This window comes from Barbatula barbatula (genome assembly GCF_947034865.1).
Source record: "Barbatula barbatula genome assembly, chromosome: 5".
Classification (NCBI taxonomy): domain Eukaryota; kingdom Metazoa; phylum Chordata; class Actinopteri; order Cypriniformes; family Nemacheilidae; genus Barbatula; species Barbatula barbatula.
In genome coordinates, this window is record NC_136769.1 from 531,676 (window position 1) to 544,076 (window position 12,401).

The following is a 12,401-nucleotide window of genomic DNA, read 5'->3' on the forward strand; positions in this document are numbered from 1 at the left end:
CCCTGGTCACGGACAACTGTAACGTTAAACTCTGGTCCATTTCTCACAAGGATGAGTCGACAAAGTTATATCGAGGCAGATCTTTTAATCTCGTAATGCGAAAGTCCATACCTCACAACAGTCGTTTTATTCCCGGGTGGTTTCACAACTTATTTGGTTTTTAAACAACAGTCTCCACGTTCTCATAGATGCTCACACGGCATTCTTAACACGTTACTCTCCCGCACAACATTACCCACAAACCTTTTCATACTTGGACTACGAATCCCACATTCTTAAAGGAGCACTGCCCATATTCCTGCAACACTGGATTTATGGCTCACGAAAATACACAGCCCGCAGTACTCCTCAACCACACTGAAATTTAAATGCATCTCTATTTACCCTGTTCGACAATTACAATTTAACTGCCACTGGTAGATCTTACCTCTTGGACGCGTAGCCCAACCCACCGGAAATAACGGTACTTCCCGAAGCCCTATAGGACACACCTGTGTGGCATGCCAGTCCTATCTACCTTTATACCCCTGGACCGTACCATTTCCTCAAACATGGGTAGATCATACGATCGCATCACCACACTGGCAAATTTCAGGGTGGGGGTGTCGTGAACGTGGATGAGGAACGTGGTGGAAGAACCCAAGTGCAGGCAGACACGGATGATGAAGGGGTTAACAAGACTTTAATAAATACAAAACACAAAACAAAAGCCCACAATGGGGTAAAAGAACATACAAGAACTGAAGGAGGACTTAACTATAAAACACTAAGACCGAAACAAACACTCACAAGACTAGAATAAACTTAACCGCAGCTTTCAGGACAAGACTACTAGGGCAACAGACAAGGCTTCTGTTACAGGGTAACAAGTACAACGAACGAGCACAAGACAATAGACAAGAGGGCATTAAATAGGGGAACAAACACAGGATAATTACTAAGGGGCAGGTGAAGGTAATGAAACACTAATGGGAAGGCTAACTTAGTTAGCACACAGCATGGAGAAAAATAAGGAGTTCTGATAGTCTGTGGGTGATGAGATTGCTGACAAGTGTGGGGATTGCAGACGAGGGACAGGTGAGGGAGCGTGGTGCATCATGGGAAGTGTAGTCCTTGGGGCAAATAAGTAAGCCCTGTGAACCGGAAGTTGCGATCGCTGTCAGACTGACAGTTGAAGGGGAGGTGTTAACAGAGGCTCCACCCAAGCCGTCACTATCACGCCCGAGTACTCGAGCCCATCCCTACCAATTATGCTCTCACCTAAAATACATATCGGAATGGATTATGGGTGATCCTTCGTCTGTTTGGTTAGATATAGAATTTTCTTTTTCCCCATTTATCTTCCTTTTGTTAGGAATTTTCAAAATATAAGAGAGAGACTGTATATGAGAATCCAACTATAGTTAATACTTTGAAAGCTGGGAGATCAGTTCACAGCCTTGAACTTACTTCGTCTTTTGCCCCAATATTAAACAACCCTGATGTCTTTCCAGGAATTCTCAATGGTATAATATGGGTCTGTGTGTATATACATTTGCAAGAGCCCCCTGGTGGTCGAGTGCCCTGGGCACGTGCGTTAATCCGTCCCTAGTCTCAGCCTCAGACCTCACGGCCCGTTGGCTAAACCTCTGATGCATGAGGCACAATTTCCTGGAAACACTTCAGCACGTTCCAAGTCCTCATCTGATTGGTTGAATTTCACAGGCTTTTCAAGGGGATGTGGGTACCTCGTTCTTTAATGGTCCGCCTAGAAACAACAAAGCTTTCTGATCTCAGAAGTAAGCTGTCGTGTTTACTACGATGCTATTAGAATTCATCACCATCAACTAAACGCATAATTCATGGCATAAACTTACAATCGTTGTTTCTGTAAACATTTGACACATTGGTGAATGTACTTCGGTCTGTTACAGCGGGGACATTTCCACAGGATGATGAAGATGATGATGAACAGCTGAACATGTGTCCGGTCAGAGAGGAGGTCAGGATTGAACCTCAGAGGTTTAGGAGGCTGCAGACGTGCTGGCGCATCACTTTGGAGGAGGAAGAGGAGGATTAGAGGAGGATCATCTTTCAGACACAAGAGGGCGCTGTACACCTTCACTGAAACGGAGGAAGAGATCAACGACATCATTCACTACATCTTGCATTTTATGGAGAATAATGAAAGAACGCTTCATTTCACAGAATGGGGTTGAGTTCAGTTTAAATAATCTTTCAGGAAGTTCTACTTTCAGTTTTGTCAAGTTAACATTTGTTGTGAAGAGCCCAGAATCATGAATTCAATGTATGTCAAATAATGAATGAGTCATGAATCGCTTCAGGTCTTTGTTTCTGTGTTTACACGTCTAAAGAGAATCACACTTTTATAAGCACTGCAGGACTGAACGGGATAGAAGTCAATGCAGAATTTATTTTGTACATCCAAGAATAATAAAGCTGCTTGAGATTACAGTGAAACCTTCATTTATTCTTCCATCATTCAGCGGTGTGGATTGTGTTTGAATGGCATGAACATAAAAACACTTCAGCAGTTATTAATCTATTCAATAATGACTCTCTACACTGACGTTTATCCATAGAAACTGACACATGGAATTATGTTTCCTGTGAAAACAGTTCAATTATTTTATAATATCTGGTTTATTTTTCTCATCTTGTAACGTCTGTGCAGTGTTTGGTATATATTGCAGCTCTTTATTTTGATGTAAAAATCTTTCTTCTGGTTGTGTTTGGTTTATTGTTTTATTTCAGTGCTCAGAATCCAGTTGTGTCTCTGAATGACGGTAGTAAAACACTCAAGAAAATGAAACAAAAGCATCTGATGTTAAAAGGTTTATTTATGTTGGTAACTGAAACATTCTCTTGATAACACTGAATGTTTTCTTTCCACACAACACATTTACAGTAAAGCGAAATATCATTGAACTTATTGCATAAAGAGGTCGATCACAGACCTAAATGCATTTCTTGTGATTATACAGGTGATTTATTATTTATTCAAGTCAAGATAAAGCAGCCTTTAACTTTTAAACTTAAAGTTAATGCAGAAATCTTTTTTCAATCTAGATATTAAAGATCACTTTCTTTGCTGTCAACTTTTATTTTGGTGTAACTGACACCTTTGTATTGGCCTTTGGTTTCATAGGTGAGCTGTGCACCATTCTCACACAAGACCCTCGCTGTGGCGGTGTACGGGAGATCGAAACTACATCTGCCAATCGTGATGTGAACAAACACCTTCTTCTTCGCTGGAACATCGATCTTAAACGTTTGTGTTTCTGTTCTTTCATCCGTATATTCTTTACTGTAAGTGTTTTCTGTCCCCTTCTGAAGACTGTATCCTGCAGACACTTCTATGATATCTGGAATCCCAGCCTTCACCTCCATGGAGAATGTGTTTGTGATGCTTTCTTTTGTAGACCATGAGGAGGATTTGGTTATTTTCTTTGAGCTTTCAATAGAGTGCTCTTGATTGATGGAGGTTTCGTTCTTGTAAGTGCTCGATTGGATCACATCCAGTGCGACGTGTGGTTTGACCAGGTCAAGAGTGGGATAGCTGACATTAGTGAGAATTACCGACTCAACTTTATTGAGAAATAAGAATCCCATGGAGTCGATGTCCCACTCGCTTCTTCCCACGATGCCCAGACAGAATCCAGAGCCGATGTTGATGGGATATTCTGTTTTCAGTCCCCAGCTTGTCATTTTCACAAAGAAACTTTTAGATTTGTTGGTGCTGAATTTGATGGCTCCGAGACGCGTCCCCGCTCCGTTTCCCCACAGTGACATTGAGGTGATGAGCTCGCCGGGCTGAAACATGTACTCTTCGTATGATCCTTCAGGAACTCCAAAGGTCTCCTCTCTTCCGTCTGTGAGCCAGGCCCGGACCGCCTTCACCTGTGAGCCTCCGACCCAAACCCACATCCTCTGTAAACTGGCACCATTATTCTCACCAGTGAAGGAAAACTCGTTCCCTCCTTTGCCACCAATTATGTACAAAGTTGTTGACATCTTTTAAGGGATTTGATCTGAAAATTGCAACACAGATAAGTGTTGTCCAAGCAATAAAAGATAAAAAATTATTGGAATAAATTTTTTCTCCTTTAATCCAAATTAATAGAAGCTCTTGGCCACCTGTTAAGTGCACTTACTTGAACGCCTGTTTCAGCTGAAGTTGGTTTGAAGAGCAGCACGTCTGGTGTTTTGTGTTGAACTGTCAACTGCTTTTATATTGAGCTCATGAGGCTGGACTTCATCTTCACACTGAGCAATAACACTCCCACCCACCACCGGAACTACAGCATCAGATACTGGATTCAGTCGTGTGTGAGAGAGACATGAAGGTCATTTATAAACTCATCAGAAAGAAAAATCACAGATGAGATCTCTTTAATATGTGAATTCTTTCAGCTTTGCTGTTCATCAAGTGATGATGTAATCTGTTAGCTGAAGAACCACCTGAAGACATCACTGGAGCATCGCTCTTCTGTTTACAGGACAAGGCAGTCTACATGGGGCTGCATTATATCCTCCAGCACGTAATATACCACAGCATGTACTTTTACAATAGTCAATACAACAGAATACTATGGTTATGGTATTTATTTTATACTGTACTGTACAGTACTTTTACTTCATACAGTTGATCAACTGTAGACCAGTAATAAACTGTAGGAAATTCTTAAGTGTATTATAATAATTATACTATACACTAGTGTCCCGTGTAGCCACAGACTGTAGGGGTCTGTAGGGGTCTGTAGGGAGAGATGGATTGTCATTTCAGGGCAGAAGTGCATTTTCAGATTTTAACTGAAGATTATGAGGGCACATGAATTTTAAAAACAAAATGACCCACATTGATAAGCTATTTACTTTATATGCTGTCTTTTTTATTTTACTGGGACTTTAAAGAAGAAGCTGGCTGCTGTTCACAGAAGTCCCTGAGCAACTGTTTAGACGTGACATTTTTCACAGCTGGACGCTCCAGGCCGCGCACAAAAGAAAGCCTAAATCACCCCTTTCAATGTAACTAAACCATCATCTAATTTGACGGGATGGAGAGCGCCTGCTGGAATGTAAAGTCAGCAGTGGTCCGAACGAAATTTTACAAACTGACTTCAAACAAAAGGAGTCTGAGATCACAGGCGGCTGGCTGCTGTGTTTGGGAACTGTAGATGACTGATGTGTGCTGTCTCAGCAGAACTCTTTGTGAGAAGCCGGTTTGTGAGTTTGATTATATAGGCTCTCCTTCACAACTCCTTCCTGGTGGAACATTTTTCCCAATGCTGTCCGGTCAACCACATCTCTCACAACCTTCAAAAAACTACTTAAAACACACCTCTTCTGTGAATACTTGACAGATGAATATATACATTTTAAAAAATTACACCAACTCTCTCTCTCTTCTCTGGCTTCTGTTGGAACTAGAGTAACTTTGTATTAGCACCTATCGTACTATTGCTCTTTTATGACATTTCGCTTGTTTCTCCCTGAACTCTCTGTAAGTCTGCTAAATGACTGTGATTAGTTAGTGTAACATGATAAATCTGTTAGTGCCACGTTTTCCTTTGGAGAAAGCCTTGTTCAGTGACCACAAAACATCTCTGTACAAGTCTCGTGTTCATTTGAATCAGATTTTGTGATTTCGGAAGTCACACAGATCTCCTCTTAGAGATGTTTGATCTTCTGCTCGTATTTTATTTTTACAGTAGTGTAATGTCAAGGATAATGTTTGTGCTCACCCTGGAATTATTAGAAATAAAATCATGGTTGCTTTAGTTAAACTATAGCTGATTTTCTGAAGAATGGAATGGTTTTAATAGTCATATTGATTTTGAGCAAAATATACCAGAGTGAGCAGGGACCCGTTTCAATAAGGAGGTTCAAGCAACACTGAGTTAAAATATGAACTCTGAGTTGATTTACTCAGATAATCTCTACTCTGAGTTTTCTGTTTCAGAACAGCTGGTTTCAATGAGTTCAATCCACTCTGAGTAAGTTCACTCGAGGTTACGCGCGATCACCGTGGCTTTAAAAAGCCATCATCAATTGAGTGAAGATAACACGATTCACCATGGCAACGCCACGTGACAAAATGTGCTCGGTTTATTTCTCGCCAATAGAATAGGAGGCACTGTATATATATACATATATACCTACGATTTTTGTCATGTAGGTGCAATCCTTCTGCAATAAAAAGAACATGGCAGCAGATGAAAATGAAATATAAAAACATCCTTCAGTCCGGTGAGTTTAAATGCTCTTGCTAGTAGGATGCCTGACTGGGAAATGTTTGATATATTTAATAAACTGGCCTTGAAAGTTATGAGGACATGAGAACCGAGCACTGTGGCTATAGAAGACAGAAAACTGGCCATGCTTGCCCCTGCTCCAGCTATGTGTAACGGAGGCAGTGGCGGTGCCAGGGGGGGTCTTGGGGGGTCTCAAGACCCTTCCAAAAAATGCCTTGACCCCCCATTAGACCCCCCACCCCTTCCTGATTTAAAAAATATTTGATATATATTAAAATATATATATCCGGGATAAAGATTTAAAAATGGTTCTCTTCAAACTACGCAGAACAATAATAATTAATAATTTAATCGACATATAAAAAAAATATATAATCATAAGAATCAATGCGACGCCCCATGAACGTTGCTGCCGCTGCGCCTTGCGTCATTGCATTCAAGGGGCTGTCGCGAGACCGCAAGAGCTGCTACGAACTTTATATCTTGAAGCTAAAAATGGATCGCTTTGTCATACCTAAAAAAGGGCGGAAGAGACAGGTGAGCAGATGGAAAGAAATGGCGCCTCATCGAGCGCTACAGCGGGCACGGAGGGTGGGAATCCTGACGGCGGAGAGGATTTAACTGGGGATTTAATCCATGGCCCAGACGAGTAACCAAGCCAGCCTCAACTAAAATCATACCCGCGTCGTTATTTTGGATTGTAAATGTTTTCTGTCATGGGTGTGGCCAGCGCCGCCGCTACCACGTGCATCACGCGCTGTGCGTAAGGCACCAAGTGCTGAGGCGGCACCAAAAATAGCGTAATGATTTTTTTTTTTAAATCTAATATTATTTCATAAGGCCGAACAATCCCATATCACCACCCGCCCATGTACGGTCCGCGCGGCAGCGCCGGTTGATCGCGCGTGCGCCTGACGCAGTTTGACAGACGGTAGCCTAGGCAACTTATTTGGAAATAGCCCAGAAAAGACATTAGGAGTCAAGATCAGAGAAAAGAAAGAAGAAGAAACTGCGAGATGATGCCCGTGCATCACATGCAGGTATGTCCATGTTTAATTAACTTAAATTCGGGAAATGTGGATGTGCTGCTACTAATTCTGTTTACTGAAGAAAAGTTTGCACTTTCAAATGTGTAGTGTGTGTTGGTTATTCTACATATGTTTACAAAGTCAGCAAAGCTGTGAAGATTTTACTTTCTCTATTAAGTGTTCCTAGGTTTTATACTGCGATGCTGCTATTGTGTTATTGGTATTGAGTTATATGTTTGGTAATGAAAAGTTAAACTGGTGTGGCGATGGCATAAAGGGGAAAGGGGATAAATCAAAACACGAGCCGACTACGCCACCCCGGATAGGTCCGGGGACCCGAAATTAAGAGAATACCAAAAGCTCACAGGTTCATTATTGGCTGAGACAGGTAACAGACGAAAAGGGAAGATGGCAAACAATTTATTTCACACGCAATCTAAAATGCAAGATCACGTTTAATTTAAAGCATTAAAAGACACAAGCCGTCATAACAATGCCAAGCACGCACACACCTCATAAATCATCCAACCCAGAATTGGGGAAGGTCGTCCGATTGATCCAACAACCGTTGTGCTCACTCACGTCACCACACACCAAATGTTTCTCTGTTGTGAACACTGCAAACCAATCAACCACAGCACAGCACCACACACAGAGGATCTCGGCCACGACCAATTCCCCAACTCTGGAACGAAAAGAAAATTAATAAAACTCAACACAAACCAAAACAAAATAAAACAAATCACTTTAAACAGAACGAATTGAAACAAAGTCAATTTAAACGAAACTAATTAAACAAATGTTAAAAGATGTTAAAAATACCAAGGACCGTGACGTCGCCCGGTATGGCGCAACCGGGGCACCACCCTGGAGCCAGGCCCAGGGTCGGTGCTCGTATGCGAGCGCCTGGTGGCCGGGCCTTTCCCCACGGGGTCCGGCCGGGCTCAGCCCGAAGGAGCGACGTGGGGCCGCCTTCCCGTGGGCTCACCACGTGCGGGAGGGACCATAGGGGGTCGGTGCAGAGTGGATCGGGCAGCAGTCGGAGGAGAGTGCCTCGACAGCCCGATCCCTGGATACGGAAGCTAGCTCTAGGGACGTGGAACGTCACCTCGCTGGCGGGGAAGGAGCCTGAGATTGTGCGTGAAGTTGAGAGGTTCCGACTAGAGATAGTCGGGATCACCTCTACGCATGGCTTGGGCTCTGGAACCACACTCCTCGAGAGAGGATGGACACTTCACCACTCTGGAGTTGCCCATGGTGAGAGGCGGCGGGCTGGTGTGGGTTTGCTTATAGCCCCCCAGCTCTCCCGCCATGTGTTGGAGTTTACCCCGGTGAACGAGAGGGTCGTCTCCCTGCGCCTACGGGTCGGGGTTAGGTCTCTCACTGTTGTTTGTGCCTACGGGCCGAACGGCAGTGCAGAGTACCCGACCTTCTTGGGGTCCCTGGGAGGAGTGCTGGAAAGTGCTCCGACTGGGGACTCCGTCGTCCTACTGGGTACCTTCAACGCCCATATCGGCAACGACAGTGACACCTGGAGGGGCGTGATTGGGAGGAATGCCCCCCCTGATCTGAACCCGAGCGGTGTTCAGTTATTGGACTTCTGTGCTAGTCACAGTTTGTCTATAACGAACACCATGTTCAAGCATAAGGGTGTCCATCAGTACACATGGCACCAGGACACCCTAGGCCGCAGGTCGATGATCGACTTTGTAGTCGTTTCATCTGACCTGCGACCGTATGTTTTGGACACTCGGGTTAAGAGAGGGGCGGAGCTGTCAACTGATCACCACCTGGTGGTGAGTTGGATCCGATGGCGAGAGAGGAAGCTGGACAGACTTGGCAGACTGGGAACGCCTGGCCGAGTCTCCTGTCAGAGAGATCTTTAACTCCCACCTCCGGCAGAGCTTCAACCTGATCCCGAGGGAGGATGGAGACATTGAGTCCGAGTGGACCATGTTCTCCACCTCCATTGTCGAAGCGGCCGCTCGGAGCTGTGGCCGTAAGGTCTCCGGTGCCTGTCGAGGCGGGAATCCCCGAACCCGGTGGTGGACACCGGAAGTAAGGGAAACCGTCAAGCTGAAGAAGGAGTCCTATCGGGCCTGGTTGGCTTGTGGGACTCCGGAGGCAGCTGACGGGTACCGGCAGGCCAAGCGGACTGCTGCCCGGGTGGTTGTGGAGGCAAAAACTCGGGCCTGGGAGGAGTTTGGTGAGGCCATGGAGAAGGACTATCGACTGGCCTCGAAGAGATTCTGGCAAACCGTCCGGCGCCTCAGGAGAGGGAAACAGTGCCCTACCAATGCTGTTTACAGTGGAGGTGGGAGGCTGTTGACCTCAACTGGGGATGTCGTCGGACGGTGGAAGGAGTACTTCGAGGATCTCCTCAATCCCACTGTCAGGTCCTCCATTGAGGAAGCAGAGGCTGAGGGCTCAGCGGTGGACTCGTCCATCACCCAACCCGAAGTCACTGAGGTAGTCAAGAAACTCCTCAGTGGCAAGGCACCGGGGGTGAATGAGATTCGCCCTGAGTACCTCAAGTCTCTGGATGTTGTGGGGCTGTCTTGGCTGACATGCCTCTGCAGCATCGCGTGGCGGTCGGGGACAGTGCCTCTGGGATGGCAGACCGGGGTGGTGGTCCCTCTTTTTAAGAAGGGGGACCGGAGGGTGTGTTCCAACTACAGGGGGATCACACTTCTCAGCCTTCCCGGGAAAGTCTATGCCAGGGTACTGGAGAGGAGAATACGGCCGATAGTAGAACCTCGGATTCAGGAGGAACAGTGTGGTTTTCGTCCAGGCCGTGGAACGCTGGACCAGCTCTACACCCTCTACAGGGTGCTGGAGGGTTCATGGGAGTTTGCTCAACCAATCCACATGTGTTTGTGGATTCGGAGAAGGCATTCGACTGTGTCCCTCGTGGCATCCTGTGGAGGGTGCTTCGGGAGTATGGGGTCTGTGGTCCTTTACTAAGGGCTGTCAGGTCCCTGTACGACCGAAGCAGGAGCTTGGTTCGCATTGCCGGCAATAAGTCGGACTTGTTCCCAGTGCATGTCGGACTCCGGCAGGGCTGCCCTTTGTCAACGGTTCTGTTCGTAATTTTTATGGACAGAATTTCTAGGCGCAGCCAGGGGCCGGAGGGTGTCAGATTTGGGGACCACACGATCTCGTCTCTGCTATTTGCGGATGATGTTGTCGTGTTGGCCCCTTCAAACCAGGACCTTCAGCATGCACTGGGACGGTTTACAGCAGAGTGTGAAGCGGCTGGCATGAAATTCAGTACCTCCAAATCCGAGGCCATGGTCCTCAGTCGGAAAAGGGTGGCTTGTCCACTTCAGGTTGGTGGAGAGTTCCTTCCTCAAGTGGAGGAGTTTAAGTATCTCGGGGTCTTGTTCACGAGTGAGGGAAGGATGGAACGGGAGATTGACAGACGGATCGGTGCAGCTTCTGCAGTAATGCGGTCGATGTACCAGTCCGTCGTGGTGAAGAAAGAGCTGAGCCGCAAGACGAAGCTCTCAATTTACCGGTCAATCTACGTTCCTACTCTCACCTATGGTCATGAGCTTTGGGTCATGACCGAAAGGACAAGATCCCGGATACAGGCGGCTGAAATGAGCTTCCTCCGCAGGGTGGCTGGGCGATCCCTTAGAGATAGGGTGAGAAGCTCGGTCACCCGGGAGGAGCTCGGAGCCGCTGCTCCTCCACATCGAGAGGGGTCAGCTGAGGTGGCTTGGGCATCTGTTACGGATGCCTACTGGACGCCTTCCCCGGAAGGTGTTCCGGGCCCGTCCGACCGGGAGGAGACCCCGGGGAAGACCTAGGACATGCTGGTGGGACTATGTCTCCCGGCTGGCCTGGGAACGCCTCGGTGTCCCCCCGGAAGAGCTAGAGGAAGTGTCTAGGGTGAGGGATGTCTGGGCATCTCTGCTTAGACTGCTGCCCCCGCGACCCGGCCCCGGATAAGCGGAAGAAAATGGATGGATGGAAATTAAACAAAATCACCAAGCAAAACGAATTGAAACAAATCAATTTAAACAAAACTAATTAAACAAAGTCAATTTAAACGAAACAAATTAAACAAAATCCCTAAGCAAAACGAATTGAAACAAATCAATTTAAACAAAACTAATTAAACAAAGTCAATTTAAAAGAAACAAATTCAACAAAATCCCTAAGCAAAACGAATTGAAACAAAATCAATTTAAACAAAACGAATTAAACAAAATCAATTTAAACAAAACAAATTAAACAAAATCACTAAGCAAAACGAATTGAAACAAAATCAATTTAAACAAAACAAATTAACCCCAAATAACATTGATACGAATTACTCGTGTATCATCTTCTAGTCCAGTAATCACCCCTCTCCTAGTCCTCCAAGAGAGAGAGTTCGATGTCGATGCCTTTAGACACAAAATGGCTATTATGCCCTAGATATATGCCAGCTAAATGGGAATAGTCCTTTGCACCAATCCAGGACAAAGACACTGTCCCAGGCACGCCAACAAGCGAAAGAGCGAAAGGGAAATCACGTGAATAAACACGTCTCTACGAACGGTCCAATTCGGTCCGGAACAATCAACTTCATGGATCCGCTACACCGTAAGATGGCAAAGAACGGTAAGTTGGGTGAATCAGTGCGAACAGTAGTGACACTTGTCTTTTTCGGAAAACACTCCAGTTCAGGCAGTCATTATACATGCAGGTACGATAGCGCTACTCCATAAGGGAGAATCGCAGCCCCAAATAGCGCCGGCATCAGCCTGCGAACTGGCGTCGGCTCAGCCTGCTGCAACACCTCCAACACCCCAAGTCACTGCAGAAATAACATAACAACAAATGAATTTAGAGGGAAAATACATTCCCACAACCTCATACGTGAAAATTGAGTAACACACCTGCAGCTAATGACCCGTAATGCACCACACACTTGACGCGGATTTATGGCTCACGAAAATACACAGCCCGCAGTACTCCTCAACCACACTGAAATTTAAATGCATCTCTATTTACCCTGTTCGACAATTACAATTTAACTGCCACTGGTAGATCTTACCTCTTGGACGCGTAGCCCAACCCACCGGAAATAACGGTACTTCCCGAAGCCCTATAGGACACACCTGTGTGG

The 12,401-nt window shown here is 45.7% G+C and overlaps 1 protein-coding gene across 1 annotated transcript; it reads right to left on the bottom strand.

Annotated features, from left to right (window-relative positions):
- Window positions 1-2,823: 2,823 nt before the first annotated feature.
- LOC306894569 (aerolysin-like protein) lies at window positions 2,824-4,326 on the bottom strand. Its single transcript, XM_079457228.1, has 2 exons — window positions 4,155-4,326; window positions 2,824-4,031 (listed from the first exon to the last, which is right to left on the bottom strand). The coding sequence occupies exon 2, from the start codon at window positions 4,012-4,014 to the stop codon at window positions 3,073-3,075; it is 942 nt and encodes a 313-aa protein (XP_079313354.1). The 5' UTR covers window positions 4,015-4,031; window positions 4,155-4,326; the 3' UTR covers window positions 2,824-3,072.
- Between the last annotated feature and the right edge of the window lie 8,075 nt (window positions 4,327-12,401).